A 26,919-nucleotide genomic window follows, 5' to 3' on the forward strand; every position below is an offset into this window, starting at 1 on the left:
TCCGCCATGTGACACTCCAGCAGCACCCATGTGACCATCCTGAGAGTGGACAGACACCTGGGTCGGGGAGTGAGCACGCAGCCCCCACACCAGCCTGGGCAGAGGCATATGGAAGGCCCCCTAGTCTTTAGAAAGTTCTAGAATCAGAGAGACACAGCCCAGGGCAGGAGGCAGGTCTCTGAGGGGAGAAAAGGGATTTGTGGTCCTGACCTGGGTGGAGGGCACGTGACTCAGAAAAGCTGGGGTCAGGCCTCAGACACAGGGGTGTGGGCAGCGCACAAGGCCTGAGAGAGAAGGTCCCCGTGGGTCCCAGAGCCCCTGCAGGGCCCATGGGAATCGCTGATGGGCTATTTCAGGGGTCTCCCTGCACCCCAGGAGAGCCTGCACCCCTAACTGTCCCTGAGAGGAGGGGGAGTCCCTCTGGTACCTGACCTGGACATCCAGGGGGACTCCCTCTCTGACCCCAAGGAGGGGTGTCTGACTCTGACCCCCTGTCCTGTCTCCTTGTAGGACCCCAGCCCCGGGGAGAGGGGGCGGCCCCAGGGCCCCTGGTACCTGCGCTCTGCAGGGTCTCCTTCCCTTTGTCCAGGAAAAGGCGGAGCCACTCCACACACAGGCCCTCCAGGTAGCTCCTCCAATGCTCTGCCACACCCTCCGCCTCCCACTTGCGCTTTGTGATCTGAGCCACCTTGTCCGCTGCGGTCCAGGAGGTCAGGTCCTCGTTCAGGGCGATGTAGTCGGTGCCGTCGTAGGCGTATTGCTGGTACCCGCGGAGAAGGCTCCAGTCCGGTCCCACGTCGCAGCCATACATAGTCTGGATGGTGTGAGACCCTGACCCCACCCGAGGTCAGCCCCGCCCCGAGGTCAGCCCCGCCCCGAGGTCAGCCCCGCCCCGAGGTCAACCCGTCCCGCCCCGCCCGCCCCGTGGGGACTGAATCTAAAGTGAACGTGAAATCGGGTCAAAGACTCCGAGGTCTCTTCCCGGGTGGGGGCCGGGCGGGTCCCGCCGCCTCGGGGTACCGCTCGGACCCAGACCCTCGGGGCGACCCCGGCCCGTCCGTGGGGAGGGGGGGCGTGACGGGCCCGGCGCGCGGCTCACCGTCCTCGCTCTGGTTGTAGTAGCCGCGCAGGTTCTTCAGGCTCACTCGGAAAGTCTGTGCGGTTTCCTTGTAGATCTGCGTCTCCCGGTCCCAATACCCCGGCCTCTCCTGCTCCACCCACGGCTGCTGCATCCACGGCGCCCGCGGCTCCATCCTCGGTCTCGCCGCGTCGCTGTCGAACCGCACGAACTGCGTGTCGTCCACGTAGCCGACGGCGAGGAAGTGGCCGAGCCGGGACACGATGGTGTCGAAATACCTCAGGGAGTGGGGGCCTGGGGGGCGGACGGAGGGCAGGGCCGGGGCTGACACGCGCCTTCCCGGCCCCGCGCCCCCGCCGGGTCCCCTCGCTCCTCCCCGCACAGCCGCCCCCTCCGACCCCGCACTCACCGGCCCAGCTGGGGGTCAGGACCAGCGCCCCCGAGAGCAGCAGGAGGAGGGTGGGGGGCCTCAGGACCCGCATCCTCGGCGTCTGGGGGACCGTCTGAGTCCGCGCGCTTCAGCGGAGGAGTTGTAACCGGAGCTGCGGGGACGCTGATTGGCTGCTCTGGAAACGGCTCAGCCAATGGGAGTGAGGAATGGGGTCGCGTCACGAGTATCCAGGAAGGAGGCGCCGACACAGGTTGGGAGAGGAGAAGTGAAACCAGGGCGCTGGGGAATCCCCACCACGGAGCTGCCCCCCCAGACTCTGTCCCCTGCTGAGACCTGCGCGCTGGCCTGGGCCCTGGACTCGGTCCTGACCCCCCTCCTGCGCGGAGCGCCCGTCACACTGTCCCCCGAAGCCGGGCACAGGCCCTGTGATGTTCAGGGACTTTCCAAGGTTTGGGGTTCACCATCTCTGTGCACCTCACACAGGAGGGAGGCCCCCAATAATCCTGTTTATGTGGTTCCGTCTGTCACTGTCACCACTCACGGAATCACACGGGAAACAAGTATTAATGCACGTCGCATGCTCACTGCCCGTGAGAGGGTAACAGAGGCATGTTTTTATGGAAAACACCCATTTCCCAGAGAACAAGGAGGAGAGAGGAGGGACCTGCTCCCCTTTCACATCCTCCCCGTCTCCCTGGGAGACGCTGGGTGTTCACATTTGCTTCTGCGTTTTATCTGTTACTGTGGCTGCAGCTTCTTAGGACACAGACGGCCTCACAGAAATGGGCAGGAGCAGCGTTTTCCTGACCTTTTCAGGTCAGTGTGGGTGCTCACCTGTGACAGTCACCGCAGCTACACAAGTGGTCGTTTCTGAAAGGTCTCTGCACAGTGAGACCTGAAACCATATTGACTGTATTCTTCTTGTTTTAGTTTTTTAAATATATATTCTTTTATTTCAGACAGGGAGAGAGAGAGAGAGAGAGAGAGAGAGAGAGAGAGAGAGAGAGAAACATCAATGATGAGAAAGAATCATAGATCCCCTGCCTCCTACACGCCCCACACTGGGGATCGAGCCTCTAACCCTGGCATATGCTGTGACAAAAAGGTGAAGTGTGACCTCCTGGTTCATAGGTCAATGTTCAACCCCCAAGCCCCACTGGCTGGGAATATTGAATATTTCCTGTTCTGTCATCACTGTCCCCAGGGCTGTCTTGCTGGGTGGCTCTGTCCTCATGCAGGTCAGTTAAAGTGATGCCTGTGTCTCTAAGTCCCAGAGCCCTTCCCGTGCTGGTGCATTAATCACCGTCATCAAAGCTCACATGTGAGTCTGTTCCCACAGAGCCCCTAGGAAAGTGTGTCCGCACTGGGGCGGGTCTAGCTGACGTGGTGGGACACCGCTTTTCCAACTTCTGGTTTTCTCTCGGGGGCTCACATTTCATCAAGACAACAGGCCTGTCCGTGGTCCCCTGCCAGGTGACATTTCCTGAAGGGAGAAGCTCATGTTCATTTTTAAAAAATACATTTTTATTGATTTCAGAGCAGAAGGAGAGGGAGGAAGAGAGAGAGAGAGAGAGACAAACATGAATGATGAGAGAGAATCTTTGATTGGCCTCCTCCTGCTCACCCCATTGGGGATTAGGCCCACAACTCGGGCATGTGCCCTGGACTGGAATCTAAGTTGGGACCCTTCAGTCCGAAGGCTGATGCTCTACCCACTGGGCCAAACCAGCTTGGGCACTCACGTTCCTGTTTTAGAAAGTGTGTGCCAGTTCACCCAATCTCAGCAATCCTAGTGTCTGTGTCATTCATTCTTTCAAGTAAACAGGGCCAGGCCGGTTTGGCTCAGTGGCTGAGCATTGACCTCTGAACCAGGTGTTCAGGGTTCCATTCCCAGTGAGGGCACCTGCTGGGTTGCAGGCTCCATCCCCAGTGGGGGGGGGGGGGGGGGGCGTGCAGGAGGCAGCCTACCCATGGTTCTCTCCCATCCTGGATATTTCCATCTCTGTCTCCCTCTCAGTTCCTCTCTGATATCAAATTTTTTAAAATATATTTTTATTGATTTCAGAGAGGAAGGGAGACTGAAATAGCAACATCCATAATGAGAGAGAATCATGGACCTGCTGCCTCCTGCACGCCCCCTACTGGGAATTGAGAACACATCCAGGGCCTGTGCCCTTGTCCTGAATGAAACCTGGGACCCTCCAGTCTGCACACCTATGCTCCATCCACTGAGACAAACCAGCCAGGGCTCAACTTTTCAAAAAGTAAACATGGGATCCCATGAGAAAGAGGCTAGTCCCGCTCACACACATGATCTCCCTGGTACATGACACTTGGGATGTGGCAGAGGGTTTTCTGTGTACTTCCTGGGCCATCATATAAGGTTATTTAATCCTCCATTTTTATTAAAGACAGTTAAGAAGTTAATCCATTTGTGTAATGAAGGCAAGATATATGTATATATCTTCTTTTTAAAAATATTTTTTTATTTTTCAATTACAGTTGATGTAAAATATTGTATTATTTTAGGTGTACAACTCTGTGGTTAGACATTCATAGAACTTATACAGGGATTGCCCCATACATGTAGGACCATGTGACCTCACATGTAGCTGTTACAACATGAGTGACTGTGTTCCCTGTGCTGTGCTTTCCTCCCCATGACCACACTGTAGGGACCGTGTTGTAGTTCCTCCTCCTCCACCTGCTCTGCCCAGTCCCCCCCGCCCTCCGGCAGCCAGCAGTCTGCTCCCTGTGGCTCTGAGTCTGTGGCTGCTGTAGGTTCTGTTGGGCTGATCCCAGGGGCTCTGAGTGCAGGCTGTGGGGAGGGTGGTCATTGTTCTGTGGTTGTGGGCGGATGCAGGCACCGCGTTCACCTTTGGGGCATCTCCACCGGAGGCCACGGTGTTTTAAAATGTGGATGGAAGGATGAGGCTTCAGTGAAGAGAATAATTTCACCTCCTTCCACCGCGTCGTTTAAAGGGAAACTGGTTCTGTTCTCTGTCTGTCTGTCTTCTGTCTGCAGGTCAGTGCTGGTGGGAGGAACGACGATGGAGGTCGGGTGTCAGCCCATTCGTGCTGAGCTTGGCCTCAGCGCCCCTGTCAGCGGAGTGAAAAGGCCAGGATGTCCTTCATCTCCTGCCAACAGTGTTGACCCCACATCCCGGGAAAGGCTCTCAGAGACGTCAGGGCTCCACGGACCACACTTTGAGAAAGGTTGTTCTATATAAACCAGAGAGGGTTTCCCAACTGTCCCTGCCTTTGCCTCCTCTTCTCTTCCCAGAATCCCTCTCCATGAGGCAGATCCTGCGCCCAAAACTGAGCTCACAGCATTGCCCCTGGGACCTTCTAGAAGAGAGCTCACCCTGGAAATCCGACAGGGAGAGCCCTCAGCCTGGGAGGTGGGGGGAGGGACAGGGGTGTCCCCTCTGGGACAGGGAGAGTTTGTGCCTGAAGACACCAGTCCCCCAGACCCCTCCTGTGGCGTCTACACCCCAGCTGAGTGAGCGCTCCCGTCCCACACAGACACTGACGTGTCTGTAGGGGCAGCCATCTTGGCCCTTTATTTTATTCCTTTTAATTAAAAAATGTTGTTACTGATTTAGAGAGAGAGGACGGGAGAGGGAGAAAGAGAGGAACGGGAATGGGGAGAGAAGCACTGATGGTTGCCTCCCCCACACGCCCTGACCAGGGGTCACACCTGAGACCTTCCAGTGCCCAGGACAGCACTCACCCTGAGCCCCACCCCCTAGGCCGGGCCCTTTTATGCAAATGAGCCGCGTGCTCAGCCCTGAGGCCCCGCCCACAGCGGAGGAGTCTGTCCAGCAGCACATTCTGTGAGCCAGGACTCGCTCTGCACCGCTTTCTCCCACGTGGCGGCCACCAGCTGCCGTGGCCACTGCGCCCCTGACACGTGGCTCCTGTGCGGAGCAGGGACTTCCCTTCAGGGACCTGTCATCCAGCCGCCGGGGGTCGTGTAGCCGCCCCAGGAGACGGCGCCCGGCTGAATGCTCTCAGTGTCCAGTCTGCCCCACAGGCCCCGTGGGCTCACAGACGGATGCAGGTGACCGTGTCTGCACGTGGAAGCCACGGGGCTGCATGTGTCACTGATGCTAGTTGTGTGTGTGGGTCTCAGTGATCCTCAATCCCAGCTGCCCAGGAGCGTGTAATGAACACGCATGTAACACCGAGCGCACAGGCGTGACCTCAGATGAGAGTTAGCGCCCTCAGGGTGTAGGGCTCACCACGCCCCTCCCTGCAGCCTTCCTGTGTGCATTCCCGGACCTCGGTGCTGTGTTTGGTGACCCGGTGACAGGAGCAGGCACAGCAGGCTTTCCCGCAACTGAAAGTGTCTGTTGAACCAGCAGGCGCAGCTCCCTGGAGGCCCCGCACGTACTTGGAGAAAAGAAAGCAGAGGAGGTCACTGTAGATTCCACCCTAGAATCCCTTACCTGCTGCTCCTCCCCTTAACTCCCCCCAACACTCTAACAGCCCCGTTTCCCTTCGCCCTGGAATGCTCTCCCACAGAGGACATTATATGTGAAGCGTTTGCAGTTGTGGATGAGAATTTCTCAAACCAACACCCAAAGGTGGAAACCAGGAAGGAAAACATAAAACTTGTCCATGTCAACCTCACACTCGAGAGAGACAACCTCAGGCCGAGAATCAAACTCAGAGACGCACAAAGATGTTGACAGAGAAAGGGCCCCGTGGACCAGTGTTCCTCAGCCAAAGCCCAGGGGGACCCCTGTGGGCAGGCGAGGTGGGTTAGTCATCATTGCTGAGGGAGATCGTGTCCCTCGGGGGCCACGGGGCATCCTAGCGGGAAGGGGGAGATGGGGCACATCTAGGAGGTGGGCTCTGGATGGCGACCTCGGGAGGGTCTGAGGAAGCAAGCTCATCGGATGGGTGGTGTCAGGGGGGCAGTGCTGTGGGTGGGCAGCTCAGTGACTGTCCAGGGACAAGGCCGCCTGCAGCGAGGATGGGGCGCAGCTGGAGAGAAGCAGCCTCGCTGCCATGAGCCCGCGCAGGGGGCTGTGTGGTCCTCTGTGAGCTGTGCGGCCTGTGTGTGTCTGTGTGTAGACGCAGGGAGGGTGGTGTGGCTCTGTCTCCCTTGTCAGGGCCTCGGGACGGCGTGTCTGAGGGTGACGCTCTGAGAGGTGTCTCGTGTCCAACGGGAGGGGAACCCGGCCCCGCTGTGAGCTCCGGGCCAGCTCCTGACAGCACTGAGGCCTCGCGGGTCAGAGCAGGTCCCGTGGGGGCTGCGTGTCCTTCTCTCCGAAGCCCAGTGTCTAAAAGCATCCACAGCCCAATCCGCCAGTGAAGCACGTGAGGGACAACGTGGGAAGAAGAAATGCGGATGTCAAACATCTGTATGTGTGACAGACACATGGGGACAATAATGAGAACGTGGAACCAGAGAAACAGGGATGAAATGGAAATCCATCGGTTTGGGAAAGATGGAGGAAAGGATGGGAGTGGGGGCAGAGGGAGGGAGACACCCTGTGGTGCAGGCGGAAGGAGGTGGATGCACACAGTTTCTAAGGAAGCTTTTCCCTAAAGTCCCCGCCATTCAATGTGCTCACACTCCCCGGGGCTGGTGGCCTCAGGGGGCTGAGCATGGACCTATGAACCAGGAGGTGAAAGGATGATGCAGGGTCAGGGCACAGGCCCTGGTGACCCTCCCCATCCCCAGCAGGGGGCGTGCAGGAGGCTCATGACTGACTCTCATCACTGATGTTTCTGTCCCCCCCTCTCTTCTTCCCTGAAATCAATGCAAATGTATTGAAAGACGCAGTAATAAATGTGCTCACATTATGCACAGAAATGTCTCCCTTGGGCATTTATCCTGAGAAAATAATCCCCTGTGTCCTAAGAACACACCCATGGAGGGATTTTTAAGCAGTTTTTATTGCACTCAGGGCACTGAGACAAGTACCAGTAACCTTGTAATGAAGACGCCGTGTGGGTCCCTCACAAAGGAGCAGGCACTGTGGCATGGAGAGACTCACAGGTGACTGACATACAAGTTGGGACAGAATTAAGGAGCAACTTGCAGAGGGGCTGCGTTTTCCTTTGGGAAATGCCGAGTTTTCCTAAAACCAGTGAAACCCAGCGCTCTCACACACGTGCGCCCTGGACAGCGTTGGAGAGAAGCGTCTTCCCTTTCTGCTGTGAGAGCGACAGACGCCATCGCCTCCACTCAGCAGCCTGTGCCACCACTGGCCTGCCCCCTGGCCTGGCCCTCAGCGACCATTCCCCCAGAAATGCCTGCGCAGCCTGACCCGGAAGCAATGATTTGTTCTTTAAGTTCCCGCCTGCGGAGAAAGGAGCCCTTGTCCATCTGGACCAGCCATGGCCTCCCGTCTCCCCACGCACCTCTGCCAGCCCCGCTCCCCTGGCTGGAGGGTGAGGGCCATGCTGTGGCCTTTCTCCCAGCACCAGCCTCTTTCTGGGACGGGCCCTGCTGCCTCCCGCCCCGCCCCGCCCCCATCCCAGCACTGGCCTCCCCTTCCCCCCAAAGTGCGGTTCCCAGTCCCGGACAGACAGCGGTGCTCATGGGGTGTCACCACCCACACTGTCCTTCCCATCGGAGAGGCAGACAGTGAGCTCCGCGCCTGGCTTTCTCCAGCTTCCCTGCCGGTCAGAGGATGCTCTGCAGAGCTGCGTGGGGCCTGCGTTCTGTGTCCATGTGGCCCCCTAAGATGCACAAGGAGGGACCATCTCTACTCTTCCACGGGGCGGGGGGGGGGGGGAGCAGCTGCTGGCCCAGCGGGGCGCAACTCCCAGGCCTTCCCGGCTCGGGCTCTCCCGTGGGAACCGGTGATGGTTCCTAATGACACGGTCCCAGTTATGTCCCCAGAGGCCGAGCCCGGTCACCGCACCTGCCGCAGCGCCTCTGCCCCGGGAACACAGCAGCCCGCTCCCCGGAGGGACAGCCTCCGCCTCAGGCCCGGAAGCGCCCGGGGCTCAGAGAACGCCCGTGCGGGTGGCACCCGTTACAGGGCTATGGGCCCCGCGTCCCCCACGGGTTCCCCTGCGAATAGGGACGCTCCGGGGCCAGGGCCTGGGGGGACCCGCCGGCGGCCCCAGTTCGAGGTCAGCAAAGAGCCAGCGGGTCCCTGTGCGCCCTGGGGCGGCGGCTGCCTCCTGCTGCCCAGGCCCGGCCCGCAGGGGGCGCTGCGCGGCTCTGCCTTCCTCTCCGCTGCCCCCGCTGAGATCCGGGCTGGGGGCTGTGCCCCGCTTTATTCTGGGCCTTCTGCTCCGTGACCCCGTCCCCGCACCCCCCGGGAGGAGGCCCCTGCACTGGCTGCGAGGCCGAGTCCCGGGACCTGCTCCCCAAACGCGGGCAGTACGCGGCCGGGCAGGTCCAGGCTGCGGGCCTCCCCGCGGAGGGAACTGGTCGCCGCCCCAGGCGGCCCCCTGGGTCCTGAGCTGCAGCCGGGCGCGGAGGGGTCCCCGAGTCACCTTCTGCCCGGAGGCCACAGAGGCAGCCTGTTTTCGGGGTGCTTCTGCCGGGGCCCTGCAGGCCGCGCGGCGGCCCTCAGCCCCCCACGCAGCCCCGTGGCCCCACGCGCCCCAGCGCCGCCGCCGCCGCTCGCGGGTCCGCAGGGGCCTCAGGGCCGGGACTCCCTGTGGCCGGGCCCGCTTGGCCGCAGCTGCCCGCGGTCGCTAGCCGCTCAGCTGCAGGGGGGCCTTGGCCTTGAGCTCCAGGGGAGGCCCGGCGGGGGGACGGCGCCCCGGAGCCTCCTCTGCAGCTGCCGGGGCGGCCCAGGGCGGGCACCTGGCTCCTGGGCTCAGCTAGCTCCTGTCTGGGTGCGTCCGCCCCCAGCACCCCCTCCCCTCCCCTGGGGGCTGCGCGCTCCTGGCTGGGCCCGTGCGGGTCTCCCGCCGCTCGTCCGGCTTCCCCGCCGCCTCCCCCGCGCAGAGCGGCCCGTCCGCCGAGCCCTCACCGTCAGGCTCCGTCTGTGGATGTCACCCGTGGGTGCATTCACTTCTCCCTTCCCCCTGGACCCGGGCCCACCTCTCCTTCCTCCTCCTCCTCCTCCTCCTCCTCCTCCTCCTCCTCCTCCTCCTCCTCCTCCTCCTCCTCCTCCTCTCCTCTCCTCTCCTCCTCCTCTTTCTCTTCCTCCTCCTCCTCCTCCTTCTCCTCCTCCTCCTCCTCCCCCTCCTCCTCCTCCTCCTCTCCTCTCCTCCTCCTCTTTCTCTTCCTCCTCCTCCTCCTCTCCTCTCCTCCTCCTCTTTCTCTTCCTCCTCCTCCTCCTGTTCGTCCTCCTCCTCCCTCCTCCTCCTCCCTCCTCCTCCTCCTCCTCCTCCCTCCTCCTCCTCCTCCTCCTCCTCCTCCTCTTCCTCCTCCTCAAAAGCCCGGGCAGACAGGGGAGCTGAGCCGGCGCCCCCAGAGGCCCCGCTTCCGTGCCTGGTCCCCGCGGGCAGCCCGCACACACACCTGGCAGCGGGCTTGGGCGAATCCGCTGCCGCCGCCACAGGGCTCCCCGCAGCCCCTGCGGGAGGCTGTTCTCCTCGGGGCGTAGGAGGCACAGAACGGGATGCGGGGAAGCCTCTGACCCTGTCACCATGGTAACCGGGGGAGGGGCGCGCTTACTGACCTCAGGCCTCACCCCCTGTGACCCACGTGGAGGGTCAAACTGACTCCGCAGCGGAAACCCACGAGGCGCCCGGAGGGGACGCTGTCGGGTGGACGGGGAGGGGGCGGCAGAGAGGCGCAGCGGGGCTGGAGCGGGGGAGGGCCCGGGGGTTTGCTCAGGGCCCTGCTGGTCCCCTCTCACTGGCTCCCTGTCCATCCGGGGCAGCCAGGGCTCTGCCCTCCAGGCAGGGGAGCGGCTGCCACGTTCCAGAATGTTCTGCGACGGGAGGCTGCTGGGCTCGGAGCGCAGGAGGACAGCCAGGGGCAGGTCCCTTCACCCCCCAAACCACAGCGCGGTCCCTCCAGGCGGCCAGGTCCCCGCAGGAGGGAGAGTCTGGAGCGCCCCCCGCGGGCGGGACGCGGACACCCCCAGGGCCCTGAGGCTCCCAGGCCCCATCTTGTGGGCGCTGAGCAGGGCCTGTGGGTGGAGCGTCAGGAAGGGCTGAGGCGTCTCCCCCAAAGGCCTCGCCCTGAGCACGGTCCCAGGAGGGGGCGGCCCTCAGACCCGCTGAGCTGAGCGCAGCAGAGGGGGTGGCGCTGTCGCCCCTTCACGCCCCGGAGCGGGACCCGCCGCCCAGGAGCCCGGCCTGGTGCTGGGGCGGCTCCCTCCTGGGCCCCGACCCGCGGGGGCCCTCCCAGGAGTGAGGGGCGGGGCCCCGCGGGGTGGGTGCTGCTGCGGGGCCTCAGCTCTGACCTGCGGGCAGCGCAGGGGGCTCCTCTTCCCTTTGGGGTTCCGGTCCCCACACCTGGTTTCCTTCTCCCCCAGGGAGGCTGCGCGGGTGAGGAGGGGGCGCTTGGCCCCGTGGCCATGACACCCCGGGGACGTGGGGCCTCTGAGCCCTCCCCCCTCTGCCTCCTGCGGCTCCTCGCCTGCTGGGCAGCCGGAGTGCGGGGAGCCCGTCAGCTGAGGGGGGCGCACCCCGAGCTCCTGGGCCTGTAAAGCGGCCCCTGAATCGCGGTCCTGTTGCGAGTCTCCTGTGCGGACGCCCCCGCGGGAGGGACGCGGCTCCTGCGCCCGCACCTCTGGGCGCCCCCAGGGGGCAGCACATGCACGTGGACCCCAAAGTCCACGCCCCCGGGCCCAGCCCCAAGGCTGTAAAGTGGGGGTTTGTTGTTTCTCTCTCAGGTGCGTGTCTGTCCCCACAATTGAAATGCCTTCCTCCTGAGGGTGCGCACCAGGGGGCTCACTCCACACGCCCCCATTTCGCAGGACCCACGCGCTCCGGGCTGGGAGGGAGGCCCTGGCCTCCCCTCTGTCATCAGGACGGTTGGTACGTGCGGCTCCTTTGCTCACTGAACACTGTGCTCAGCCTGATGCAGCCCCCCCCTCTCTCAGAAAGAGGGGTGCCCCCCCCCCCGGGAGCCAGAGCGGACGGCCTTGCTGAGGGGCGGGGGGGGGGTTCTCACGGAAATGGGGCGGAGCTGGGAGGGGAGGCAGGGGTGTCTGCAGCCGCCTCTCCTCCGACAGGCCTCCAGCGGGGAGACTTGGAGCGAGCGCAGCGCCCGGGCGCGGGGCGACTTGCTGAGGAGGTGACTGTGTTTGTGGGAGACACCCCCCCCCCCACATGGAGGGGTCCCGCTCTCAGTCCCCTGACCGCGTCTCTGGGACTCGCGATCGCACCGCTCAGGCCCATCCCCTGAGCATCCGTGGAGACGGCCCCGCGCACGCAGCTTCCCGGACCCCCCACCTCTGGGGACACGGCGCCCGACTGTCCCTCCTGGACCCGCCAGTCCCTCCTCCGCGGCTGTGACGCGGCCCGCAGCCCCTCCTCGGCTCCTGGGCCACGGCCTGTCGGTGGGCCCGGGGTTCCCCCGCGGAGGTCAGCGCTAGGGGAGCTGTGGCCGCGGGGCGGGCAGGCGGGAAGGGAGTCAGGAACAGGGCGAGGCTCCGTAGAGGCTCCGGTGCCCGGAGACCCGCAGCCCCAGACCCGGCGCCCAGCGAGCAGCGGGGGCAGCGGCCGCGGGGCCACGGCGGGAGCCCTTCTGGAGACGCGGCCCGGGCGCCACGGGTGGAGCTGGGACTGCGTCCGCCCCGCAGGCGGCTGAGGTTGGGTGGTGCCCCCCGCACCTTGGTGAGCGCCCCAACGCCAGCGCTGCGGCTCCTGCCCCTCGGCAGAGCCCACCGACGCCGGGGCGGCCCTGGCAGTGATGAGCCTGAGTCAGGGTGGGGGTCGGGGTTGGGGTCGAGTTGGGGCGGGGCTGAGGCGAAGGCAGGGGACCCCGGTTCCGCAGCCCCTTCCTGGGCCCCCTGGCCGCCGGCGCTCCCGCGGCAGCCCCGCCCCCCCCCTCCCCCCCGCGTCAGCAGCGGCCGGTCCTCGGGGTGGGCGGTGCCCCCGCGGGAGGATGGATGGCGAGTAGGGAGCGGTGTGGCCGCAGCCCGCCCTGCTCTGTCCTGTTTTTATTAGCGCTAAAATGTGAGCACATCCAACATGCAAGTAAGTGAGACTCACATGAGATGACACACGCACACACACACACACACACATAAAAACTTTTATATATGAAGAGGTGGGGAGGGGAGAGAGAGGGAGAGATAGGAGAGGTTAATTCTTACTGGGGGATATTTTTCCAGTGATTCTTCTCTCTTTTAGAGAGAGCACAAGGGAGGGAGGAGGAGAGGGAGAGAGGGAGGGAGCACCCATGTTGAGAGACACGCCCATTGGCTGCCTTGCACTCGGGGAGGAGTCTGCAACCCAGGCACCTGGGTCCTTCCTGTCCCACTGTGCGCACCAGGAGAGCTGGGTTTTCATTTGTTTATTTGCTTTAAAGACGTTTAGAGCGAGAGGAAGGGAGAGGGAGAGGCAGGTAGACACATGGATCTGTTGCCCCCTGCAGGCCCCCTACTGAGGATCCAGTCAGACACCAGGGCAGGTGCCCTAATAGGGAATGGAACCTGGGGCCTCCTGGTGCCTGGGCCACCCTCACCCTGAGCCACAGGGACAGGCTGGAAAGCGGGTGTTCTGTCTTCATTACACAAGCAGCAGGCGGACAGGAAGCCTGGTGCAGAGGCCTCACTACATATTATTGATGAGTGAATGGATGGATGAATGGATGGATGGATGGATGAATGAATGGATGGATGTATGAATGAATGGATGCATGAATGAATGAATGCATGGATGAATGAATGGATGGATGGATGAATGAATGGATGGATGTATGAATGAATGGATGGATGGATGAATGAATGGATGGATGGCTGAATGAATGGATGCATGGATGGATGGATGAATGAATGGATGGATGAATGGATGGATGAATGAATGGATGCATGAATGGATGGATGAATGAATGGATGCATGAATGGATGGATGAATGAATGGATGCATGAATGGATGGATGTATGAATGAATGAATGGATGGATGGATGAATGAATGGATGGCTGGGTGAATGGATGGATGGATGAATGAATGGATGGATGAATGAATGGATGCATGAATGAATGGATGAATGAATGGATGCATGAATGGATGGATGAATGAATGGATGCATGAATGGATGGATGAATGAATGGATGCATGAATGGATGGATGAATGAATGGATGTATGAATGAATGAATGGATGGATGGATGAATGAATGGATGGCTGGGTGAATGGATGGATGGATGAATGAATGGATGGATGGATGAATGAATGGATGGATGGATGAATGAATAAATGCATGAATGGATGGATGAATGAATGAATGGATGGATGGATAATGAATGGATGGATGAATGAATGAATGGATGGATGAATGAATGGATGCATGAATGGATGGATGTATGAATGAATGAATGGATGGATGGATGAATGAATGGATGGATGAATGAATGGATGGCTGGGCGAATGGATGGATGGATGAATGAATGGCTGGATGGATGAATGAATGGATGTATGAATGAATGGATGTATGAATGAATGGATGGATGGATGAATGAATGGATGGCTGGCTGAATGAATAGATGGATGGATGAATGAATGTATGAATGAATGGACAGATGGATGAATGAATGGATGGATGAATGAATGGATGCATGGATGGATGGATGAATGAATGGATGGATGAATGGATGGATGAATGAATGGATGCATGAATGGATGGATGAGTGAATGGATGCATGAATGGATGGATGAATGAATGGATGCATGAATGGATGGATGTATGAATGAATGAATGGATGGATGGATGAATGAATGGATGGCTGGGTGAATGGATGGATGGATGAATGAATGGATGGATGAATGAATGGATGCATGAATGAATGGATGAATGAATGGATGCATGAATGGATGGATGAATGAATGGATGCATGAATGGATGGATGAATGAATGGATGCATGAATGGATGGATGAATGAATGGATGTATGAATGAATGAATGGATGGATGGATGAATGAATGGATGGCTGGGTGAATGGATGGATGGATGAATGAATGGATGGATGGATGAATGAATGGATGGATGGATGAATGAATAAATGCATGAATGGATGGATGAATGAATGAATGGATGGATGGATAATGAATGGATGGATGAATGAATGAATGGATGGATGAATGAATGGATGGTTCGGTGAATGGATGGATGGATGAATGAATGGATGGATGGATAAATGAATGGATGGTTGAATTAATGGATTGCTGAATTAATGGATGAATGGATGGATGAATGAATGGATGCATGAATGGATGGATGAATGAATGGATGTATGAATGAATGAATGGATGGCTGGGTGAATGGATGGATGGATAAATGAATGGATGGATGAATGAATGGATGCATGAATGGATGGATGAATGAATGGATGCATGAATGGATGGATGAATGAATGGATGCATGAATGGATGGATGAATGAATGGATGCATGAATGAATGGATGCATGAATGGATGGATGAATGAATGGATGTATGAATGAATGAATGGATGGATGGATGAATGAATGGATGGCTGGGTGAATGGATGGATGGATGAATGAATGGATGGATGAATGAATGGATGCATGAATGGATGGATGAATGAATGGATGCATGAATGGATGGATGAATGAATGGATGCATGAATGGATGGATGAATGAATGGATGCATGAATGGATGGATGAATGAATGGATGCATGAATGGATGGATGTATGAATGAATGAATGGATGGATGGATGAATGAATGGATGGCTGGGTGAATGGATGGATGGATGAATGAATGGATGGATGAATGAATGGATGCATGAATGAATGGATGAATGAATGGATGCATGAATGGATGGATGAATGAATGGATGCATGAATGGATGGATGAATGAATGGATGTATGAATGAATGAATGGATGGATGGATGAATGAATGGATGGCTGGGTGAATGGATGGATGGATGAATGAATGGATGGATGGATGAATGAATGGATGGATGGATGAATGAATAAATGCATGAATGGATGGATGAATGAATGAATGGATGGATGGATAATGAATGGATGGATGAATGAATGAATGGATGGATGAATGAATGGATGGTTCGGTGAATGGATGGATGGATGAATGAATGGATGGATGGATAAATGAATGGATGGTTGAATTAATGGATTGCTGAATTAATGGATGAATGGATGGATGAATGAGTGGATGCATGAATGGATGGATGAATGAATGGATGTATGAATGAATGAATGGATGGATGGATGAATGAATGGATGGCTGGGTGAATGGATGGATGGATGAATGAATGGATGGATGAATGAATGGATGCATGAATGGATGGATGAATGAATGGATGCATGAATGGATGGATGAATGAATGGATGCATGAATGGATGGATGAATGAATGGATGCATGAATGAATGGATGCATGAATGGATGGATGAATGAATGGATGTATGAATGAATGAATGGATGGATGGATGAATGAATGGATGGCTGGGTGAATGGATGGATGGATGAATGAATGGATGGATGAATGAATGGATGCATGAATGGATGGATGAATGAATGGATGCATGAATGGATGGATGAATGAATGGATGCATGAATGGATGAATGAATGAATGGATGCATGAATGGATGGATGAATGAATGGATGCATGAATGGATGGATGAATGAATGGATGTATGAATGAATGAATGGATGGATGGATGAATGAATAAATGGCTGGGTGAATGGATGGATGGATGAATGAATGGATGGATGGATAAATGAATGGATGGTTGAATTAATGGATTGCTGAATTAATGGATGAATGGATGGATGAATGAATGGATGCATGAATGGATGGATGAATGAATGGATGTATGAATGAATGAATGGATGGATGGATGAATGAATGGATGGATGGATGAATGAATGGATGGATGAATGAATGGATGGCTGGGCGAATGGATGGATGGATGAATGAATGGCTGGATGGATGAATGAATGGATGTATGAATGAATGGATGTATGAATGAATGGATGGATGGATGAATGAATGGATGGATGAATGAATGGATGCATGAATGAATGGATGAATGAATGGATGCATGAATGAATGGAGGAATGAATGGATGCATGAATGGATGGATGAATGAATGGATGCATGAATGGATGGATGAATGAATGGATGTATGAATGAATGAATGGATGGATGGATGAATGAATGGATGGATGGATGAATGAATGGATGGATGGATGAATGAATAAATGCATGAATGGATGGATGAATGAATGAATGGATGGATGGATAATGAATGGATGGATGAATGAATGAATGGATGGATGAATGAATGGATGGTTCGGTGAATGGATGGATGGATGAATGAATGGATGGATGGATAAATGAATGGATGGTTGAATTAATGGATTGCTGAATTAATGGATGAATGGATGGATGAATGAATGGATGCATGAATGGATGGATGAATGAATGGATGTATGAATGAATGAATGGATGGATGGATGAATGAATGGATGGCTGGGTGAATGGATGGATGGATGAATGAATGGATGGATGAATGAATGGATGCATGAATGGATGGATGAATGAATGGATGCATGAATGGATGGATGAATGAATGGATGCATGAATGGATGGATGAATGAATGGATGCATGAATGAATGGATGCATGAATGGATGGATGAATGAATGGATGTATGAATGAATGAATGGATGGATGGATGAATGAATGGATGGCTGGGTGAATGGATGGATGGATGAATGAATGGATGGATGAATGAATGGATGCATGAATGGATGGATGAATGAATGGATGCATGAATGGATGGATGAATGAATGGATGCATGAATGGATGAATGAATGAATGGATGCATGAATGGATGGATGAATGAATGGATGCATGAATGGATGGATGAATGAATGGATGTATGAATGAATGAATGGATGGATGGATGAATGAATAAATGGCTGGGTGAATGGATGGATGGATGAATGAATGGATGGATGGATAAATGAATGGATGGTTGAATTAATGGATTGCTGAATTAATGGATGAATGGATGGATGAATGAATGGATGCATGAATGGATGGATGAATGAATGGATGTATGAATGAATGAATGGATGGATGGATGAATGAATGGATGGATGGATGAATGAATGGATGGATGAATGAATGGATGGCTGGGCGAATGGATGGATGGATGAATGAATGGCTGGATGGATGAATGAATGGATGTATGAATGAATGGATGTATGAATGAATGGATGGATGGATGAATGAATGGATGGATGAATGAATGGATGCATGAATGAATGGATGAATGAATGGATGCATGAATGAATGGAGGAATGAATGGATGCATGAATGGATGGATGAATGAATGGATGCATGAATGGATGGATGAATGAATGGATGTATGAATGAATGAATGGATGGATGGATGAATGAATGGATGGCTGGGTGAATGGATGGATGGATGAATGAATGGATGGATGGATGAATGAATGGATGGATGGATGAATGAATAAATGCATGAATGGATGGATGAATGAATGAATGGATGGATGGATAATGAATGGATGGATGAATGAATGAATGGATGGATGAATGAATGGATGGTTCGGTGAATGGATGGATGGATGAATGAATGGATGGATGGATAAATGAATGGATGGTTGAATTAATGGATTGCTGAATTAATGGATGAATGGATGGATGAATGAATGGATGCATGAATGGATGGATGAATGAATGGATGTATGAATGAATGAATGGATGGATGGATGAATGAATGGATGGATGGATGAATGAATGGATGGATGAATGAATGGATGCATGAATGGATGGATGAATGAATGGATGCATGAATGGATGGATGAATGAATGGATGCATGAATGGATGGATGAATGAATGGATGCATGAATGAATGGATGCATGAATGGATGGATGAATGAATGGATGTATGAATGAATGAATGGATGGATGGATGAATGAATGGATGGCTGGGTGAATGGATGGATGGATGAATGAATGGATGGATGAATGAATGGATGCATGAATGGATGGATGAATGAATGGATGCATGAATGGATGGATGAATGAATGGATGCATGAATGGATGGATGAATGAATGGATGCATGAATGGATGGATGAATGAATGGATGCATGAATGGATGGATGTATGAATGAATGAATGGATGGATGGATGAATGAATGGATGGCTGGGTGAATGGATGGATGGATGAATGAATGGATGGATGAATGAATGGATGCATGAATGAATGGATGAATGAATGGATGCATGAATGGATGGATGAATGAATGGATGCATGAATGGATGGATGAATGAATGGATGCATGAATGGATGGATGAATGAATGGATGTATGAATGAATGAATGGATGGATGGATGAATGAATGGATGGCTGGGTGAATGGATGGATGGATGAATGAATGGATGGATGGATGAATGAATGGATGGATGGATGAATGAATAAATGCATGAATGGATGGATGAATGAATGAATGGATGGATGGATAATGAATGGATGGATGAATGAATGAATGGATGGATGAATGAATGGATGGTTCGGTGAATGGATGGATGGATGAATGAATGGATGGATGGATAAATGAATGGATGGTTGAATTAATGGATTGCTGAATTAATGGATGAATGGATGGATGAATGAATGGATGCATGAATGGATGGATGAATGAATGGATGTATGAATGAATGAATGGATGGATGGATGAATGAATGGATGGCTGGGTGAATGGATGGATGGATGAATGAATGGATGGATGAATGAATGGATGCATGAATGGATGGATGAATGAATGGATGCATGAATGGATGGATGAATGAATGGATGCATGAATGGATGGATGAATGAATGGATGCATGAATGAATGGATGCATGAATGGATGGATGAATGAATGGATGTATGAATGAATGAATGGATGGATGGATGAATGAATGGATGGCTGGGTGAATGGATGGATGGATGAATGAATGGATGGATGAATGAATGGATGCATGAATGGATGGATGAATGAATGGATGCATGAATGGATGGATGAATGAATGGATGCATGAATGGATGGATGAATGAATGGATGCATGAATGGATGGATGAATGAATGGATGCATGAATGGATGGATGAATGAATGGATGTATGAATGAATGAATGGATGGATGGATGAATGAATAAATGGCTGGGTGAATGGATGGATGGATGAATGAATGGATGGATGGATGAATGAATGGATGGATGGATAATGAATGGATGGATGAATGAATGAATGGATGGATGAATGAATGGATGGTTCGGTGAATGGATGGATGGATGAATGAATGGATGGACGGATGAATGAATGGATGGCTGAATTAATGGATTGCTGAATTAATGGATGAATGGATGGATGAATGAATGGATGGATGGATGGATGGATGAATGGATGGATGGATAAATGAATGGATGGAAGGATGGATGGATGGATGAATGTATGTATGTATGTATGTATGTATGAATGAATGGATGAATGAATAGATGGATGGATGGATGGATGTAGCTGGGACCAGGTTCCTTACAGCTAAAATCTGACACAGGAAGGAAGGTTGACTCTGTGCATGGAGAGTCAGGGACGTCTCTGAAGGGAGCACCTTTCCCCCCAATCAAATCTCCACCAAACGCTGCGGGATTATTGGTAATTTGGCAACTAACCAGATGGTCCTGAGGAGCAGCTGAACAACAGGCAGGAACAGGTGACTGTGTTCCCTGTGGACGGGTCTGAGTTCCGAGTCACAGCTGTTCTCTGGGGTGAGCTGAAACCCACAGCTGCGGCACATCCCTCCCCCTCCATTCATTGTACAGTCACACCCCATTCCCACGTGGGCACCGTCCTCAGGGCTCCCCTGCTCCCAACGTCAGGCTGACACCAGGATGGTGCAGGCTGAGCCTCTCCACTGGGTCAGGAAGCTGGTCTCTCCCCTGATGGAAACGCCACGGTTCTTCCTGCGGGGGCCCCATGGATGTTAAGCCTGGAAGCTGTCCCCTGTGAGCTGTGCTAACCCTGCTCAGAGTCCTGGGAGTCCCTAATGTCCACACGACCCCACAGGAGACCATGATGTGTTTCCTTAGCCACACAGAGTCCTGCTCTTTGGTGACTCACTGTATAATCACTAGCTCTCCTCCACCTCTGCATTCTCTTCTCCTTTCTTCTTCTTCTTCGTCCTCTTCCTCCACTTCTGCTTCTTCTTTTGAGGTTTTACCCTGGAAACAATTATTCGTGACATACAGACAAGATTTAGGGAGAGTAATAATTAGGACAGACAGAGAGATACCCTCAGAACCTAAAATTGAGAAAGAACCAGAACAAATAGGAAATTGGGTGAAATTATAAAGATAAAATTTTAATAATAGATGAAAAGATGAAGGATCACATGCCCAGAGAGACTTGGACAAATCCTATGTATACAGTGGATTTTCTCAGGGTGAAGGTGCGATCAACAACACTCACAGAACATTCCAGTCCTCAGCGGACCCTCTTCAGTTTTATTTGGTCACACAGGCCCCATCCCGACTCACCCCTACCTAGATTTCTACCCCACAGGTGAGTCCCGTCAGCTTTTGAGGGAAGGAATGTCACAGTGGCCTCCTCCCTGCACCTGCTCTCTCTCCACATCATGTCCATCCTCGTCCCACTGGCTCTTGTGGTTGTAGCGTATCCACTCTCAGGGCTACAGGGTTCTGTCCTATGAACACACCACACTCCTCCACTACTGCTCATGTGCATTTGTCTTCTACGCAGATTTTGCAAACTGTGCAGAGTAAGTTCTCCGTATGTTCTGGCACACATATGTATGAGTGTCTTTGGGAATATAACCAGGAAGGGAATTGCTGGGGCATTGGGTGTGGTGAGTCCTGCCAAATGCTGGAGGTAGTCAGTGTTGCCAGAGCATTTTCACAGTATTTGAAACCACTTCCTCCCCCACCAGGAATATAGGAGAGAAACAGTGAGTCCAAATTCCTGCTAAGGATTGACTTTGTCTGACTCTTTCATTTCTACTCTCCTGAGAGGTGGGCACCAATATCACATGGTGGCTGAACTTGAGTTTCCCCTCTGACTAAAACTGTTGGGCAATTTTCATGTGTGTGGACCATGTAAGCATCCTCAATAGGAGGATGGAGTGGACTCTTGTTCATGAGTGAGTGGACTCTAGTAAGGTGCCAGCATCCTTAACTACTGGGATCCTTTGGCTATTCATGGATCTGTGGGCAGAGACTGTGGGATGAGAGAAATGTCTGGTCTTTGCCACTGGCTCCTGGCACTGAGCTCCTAACACCCTGGGCACCTCCTGAGTGACAAGTGTCTTTGGGATGCTGATGTGATGGCTCTTGGCTGAGGGGCCTCGAGGCTTCAGGGTGGGGGCTGGTCCCCAGAAAGACCAAGCTGATCAGAGGGTGGGAACGTTCAGGCCCTAGAAGGAGGCAGAGCAGGAGGAGCCTGAAAATCCATCTCTCCACACCACAGAGTCCTGTGTGCAAGGACCCTAGGTCTGCGGGACACTGACGGAGAACCTGTACCCTGCTGCTGTCAGACGGGGACACCCAGATAATGAGGCCATAACTCACACATGAGAGCACTAACAGGCATAATATCTACAAAATCAAAGAAACAACGAACACCCAGAAAATGGGTGCTGGGGCCCCATCCAGGCCTGAGCCCAGGCTGACCCGCCCCAGGAAGCCCTCGCTGTCCAGGGTCCTGAAGATGCGCTGCATTAGGACGCCTGACAGGCCTCAGTGATGTCTGAGTTCCAGTGACCACAGGTCCTGGTGGGACAAGGTTCTACTGAGGGACAAGGACAGAGGAGCAGAGAGGTAACCCGGCCGAGGAGTGACCACGTCAAAGTCCACAATGCACTGAGCACGCCCTGGGCACAGGCCCCGACCACACTCGGTCCTCACCACCTCCCCTGTGCACACCTGGGACAGCTCAGCACAGCAAACACATGAGCTCTGGAAAGTTCTTGGTGTTTATATTTATTTCCTTCAAAATGTAGCATCTTCTCCTTTAATTTACCCACCACCCTTCATGGCAAGAAATGAACAAAGTCACCCCCAGAACCTCATTTCAATGCGGAAGGAACAGCTTGCAGCTCAGAGCATGAGGGAGGTAAGACAGCGATAGTGAGGGCCCAGCCGCCTCTGCTGGACCGGAAAGTGTGGGGAGCAGGGCTGGGCCAGCCCCCCGATCTGAGGTTCTTGACTTAGGAAGTGGGAGCGTGAACACATCTTCTATCACTCAGTCCCCACAGGGCAGCCGCCTCACGCTGTAGAGGACAATCATCATGAGCAGATTCAGGGCAGTGGCTGTAACTGGTGACATTCTCAAACCCACTTCATGCTCACAGAGTTCCACAGACTCCCCACCACCCAGGCCTCCCTCTGCCCACCCCTCCCCACGGCAGGTCTCACCTTTAGAAGCCGAGAGAGACACATCAGAGCCCTGGGCGCTGTCACTGCCTAGAGTGCACACTCAGACCCCACTCTCCCCATCCTGAGTGCCTCCTCCCCCACATCACAGCTCCAGCCACAGCTCCCAGCAGAACCAGGCCCCCAGCGATGCCCAGGATGATGAAGATGAAGGTGTGAGAAGGCGGCTCTGGGGGGAGAAGGGAAGGGAGGGTGAGGGCCCTGACCCCAGGCCTCAGTCCCGACCCCACTGAGGTCCCCCAGGGCCCCTGCTCCCCTGAGAAGAGGCTCTGTGCCCACGGCCCTCCTCACCCCATCTCAGGGTCAGGGGCTCGGGCAGCCCCTCGTGCTGCACATGGCACGTGTATCTCTGCTCCTCTCCGGGGGGCACCCCCACGGCCGCCCACTTCTGGAAGGTGCCGTCCCCCGCAGGCCTGGTCTCCACCAGCTCCATGTCCTGGGTCTGGTCCTCCCCGTCACGCTGCCAGCTCAGGCTGATGTCCGCAGGGTAGAAGCCCAGCGCCCAGCACCTCAGGGTGACCTCATGGGCAGACACGGGATGGTGGGTCACCTGTGCCTTTGGGGGGTCTGAGGGGAGGGGAGAAAATGCAGGACCTTTGCATCCCCCATGGGACACTCCAGCAGTGCCCATGTGACCATCCTGAGAGTGGACAGAAACCTGGGTGGGGAAGGGAGCACGCAGCCCCCACACCAGCCTGGGCAGAGGCAACTGGAAGGACCTCCTAGTCTTTAGAATGTTCTAGAATCAGAGTGACACAGCCCAGGGCAGGAGGCAGGTCTCTGAGGGGAGAAAAGGGATTTGTGGTCCTGGGTGGAGGCCACGTGACTCAGAAAAGCTGGGGTCAGGCCTCAGACACAGGGGTGTGGGCAGCGCACAAACCTGAGAGAGAAGGTCCCCGTGGGTCCCAGAGCCCCTGCAGGGCCCATGGGAACCGCTGATGGGTTATTTGAGGGGGTCTCCCTGCACCCCAGTAGAGCCTCACCCCTAACGGTCCCTGAGCGGAGGGGGAGTCCCTCTGGAACCTAATCTGGACCTCCAGGGGGACCCCCTCCCTGACCCAAGGAGGGGTGTCTGACACTGACCCCCTGTCCTGTCTCCTTGTAGGAGCCCAGCCCCGGGGAGAGGGTGGCCCCAGGGCCCCTGGTACCTGCGCGCTGCAGGGTCTCCTTCCCTTTGTCCAGGAACATGCGCAGTGACTTCACACACAGGCCCTCCAGGTAGCTCCTCCTACGCTTTGCCACACCGATCCGTTCAAAATTGCGCTTTGTGATCTGAGCCGCCATGTCGGCCGCGGTCCAGGAGGTCAGGTTCTCGTTCAGGGCGATGTAGTCGGTGCCGTCGTAGGCGAGTTGCCAGTAGCCATGGAGGACGCTCCCGTCTGATCCAATGTCACAGCCATGCAACCTCTGGATGGTGTGAGACCCTGACCCCGCCCCGAGGTCAGCCCCGCCCCGAGGTCAGCCCCGCCCCGAGGTCAGCCCCGCCCGCCCCGCGGGGCCTGAATGTGAACTGAAAGTGAAATGGGGTCCAAGTCCCCGCGGGCTCCTCCCTGGTGGGGGCCGGGCGGGACCCGCCGCCTCGGGGAGACGCTCGGACCTGGACCCTCGGGGCGACCCAGGCCCGTCCGTGGGGAGGGGGGGCGTGACAGGCCCGGCGCGCTACTCACCGTCCTCGCTCTGTTTGTAGTAGCCGCGCAGGGTCTGCAGAAACACTCGGAAATCATGTGCTTCTCTCTTGGCCCAGAACGTCTCCCGAGCCCAATACCCCGGGTACACCTGCTCCACCCACGGCTGCTGCATCCACGGCGCCCGCGGCTCCATCCTCGGACTCGCCGCGTCGCTGTCGAACCGCACGAACTGCGTGTCGTCCACGTAGCCGACTTTGAGGAAGCGGGGCGCCCCGCGGCCGGGCCGGGACACGATGGTGAGGAAATACTTCAGGGAGTGGGGGCCTGGGGGGCGGACGGAGGGCAGGGCCGGGGCTGACACGCGCCTTCCCGACCCGCGCCCCCGCCGGGTCCCCTCGCTCCTCCCCGCACAGCCGCCCCCTCCGACCCCGCACTCACCGGCCCAGCTGGGGGTCAGGACCAGCGTCCCCGAGAGCAGCAGGAGGAGGGTGGGGGACCTCAGGACCCGCATCCTCGGTGTCCAGGGACCATCTGAGTCCCGGGGGCTCTTGGAGGTGTTCTAACCTGGGAGCAGACACCCAATGGGAGTGAGCAGTGAGGCTGCGTCATGTGTATCCAGGAAGGAGGACTCAGCAGGGATGTGAGATGGAGAAGGGAACCCCAGGGAGAAGGGGATCCCCAACACTGAGCGGCCCTGCTCCAGACTCCTCCCTGGGCTGAGACCTGAGCGCCAGACCTGGGACTGGGCCTGGGCCTGCCCCTCCTCCTGCAGGGGGAGCGCTCTGCCCACTTCTCCCTAAAGGAGCCTCAGGCTGGTGCTCTGAGCTCCAGTTCACCCTGAACATGGGAGGCTGCCCTCAGAGCTCTGGAAGCTTCTCTGAGTGAACAGCAAGGGTCCCTCAGGCACAGCCCACAGGGGCCATGGGCATCTCAGTGAGTGACGTCAGTCAGAGGCACGGTCTTCATGCCCCTAGAGACCCTGACGCCATTACCGAGTGCAAGCAGGGAGACCTCAGTTTTTTAAAATCCCAGAGTCAGCAAACGCCCTTTCCCTCAGGAGCAGTGGGTGCAGCTGATGAAACTCTGTGCAGGCCGCACAGGAGGGGGCCAGTGAGCCCCATAACCCTCAGCTCCTGCACCTCCAGATCTGCTCCCCTCTCACCTCCCCACTCGCTGGCTCAGGGCACCGGGACCCCGGCATTGAGTTCCCAGGACCCCGTTCCCTCATCTGTCACACGGGATGGTGACAGGACCGTGGGGAGGAGCCCAGGGCAGGGGGTGGGAGCTCTGGCCTCTGACCCCACAGCTCCGACCTGGTGTCAGGGTCCCTCAGGAGTGAGCTCGGTGCCGCCTGGGGGTGTAGCTTCCCACTCTGCGCCTCTGCCTCCTCCTGGGAGAGGAACGGGGATGTTAATGCAGAACAGAGGTCAAGGGGGGTGCACACCATGTGCTCTCCATGCTCACTGTGCTCACACGGCTGGGACATGTGAGCTCTCACCCAGAGTTCACAGGAGGAGCAGAAGCCATGGGGATGGGAGACGGGACTGGGTTCCTTGTTGGATTGATGTGGCGACCTGGGATGAGAGGATAGAACATTAAAATGTCAAATGGGAAGGACAGACCCGGCCTGTTGCACCCGTCAAACTATTTGACAAATGAGATGATCTCTGCAGCCATTTCTCTCTCTCCCTTTGCTGCCTCCCATGCACAGAGCATCTCTCACTCACACCACAGAGAAGGCACAGAGAGAAACGAGCCCAACCTCCCAGGGAGCCGGAGACCATTGCAGCCCAAGGCCGCATTTCAGGAGGAAACACACGGGGTCCTGATGTCACCGGGCCAGCGTGGCTCAGCGGTTGGGCATCCCCCCGTGAACCAAGGGATGGCCGGTTCCGGTCCCAGTCCGTCTCCTGCCTGGGTTGCAGCTCAGTCCCCAGTGGGGAGCGTTACGGAGGCAGCAGATGTTTCTCATCAACGTTTCTCTCTCCCTCTCCCTCTCCTTCCCGCTCTCCTTAAAAATCACTGAGACATACATTGTTCAGTGGTCTGTATATCATGTTGTTACACCACAGACTAGGATTCTGGGTGAACATCTGTGTGTGTGTGTGTGTGTGTGTGTGTGTGTGAGTGTGTGTGAAAGGACCTTATTTTATGTCAGAATTTTAATGTTATCACCCAAATTCTACACACCAATTTCATCCATTTTACAATGGCTTTCACACCCACGCCTCAAGCTCGGTCAGGTCTGAGAAGAGAAGCAG

At 55.5% G+C, this 26,919-nt stretch overlaps 1 protein-coding gene across 1 annotated transcript in view; it reads right to left on the minus strand.

Moving 5' to 3' along the window:
• Positions 1–26,919, minus strand: part of LOC308236262 (patr class I histocompatibility antigen, A-2 alpha chain-like) — a gene marked incomplete at its 5' end in the record, with an annotated part of 117,558 nt that overhangs the window by 84,661 nt on the left and 5,978 nt on the right. The window contains 3 exons of the mRNA XM_080645738.1: positions 23,322–23,597; positions 24,179–24,454; positions 24,698–24,982. Of these exons, the coding sequence (XP_080501864.1) occupies positions 23,322–23,597; positions 24,179–24,454; positions 24,698–24,982 (837 nt within the window). The remainder of the gene's footprint in view (positions 1–23,321; positions 23,598–24,178; positions 24,455–24,697; positions 24,983–26,919) is intronic.

This window comes from Plecotus auritus (genome assembly GCF_963455305.1).
Source record: "Plecotus auritus genome assembly, chromosome: 10".
In the NCBI taxonomy this organism is placed as follows: Eukaryota; Metazoa; Chordata; class Mammalia; order Chiroptera; family Vespertilionidae; genus Plecotus; species Plecotus auritus.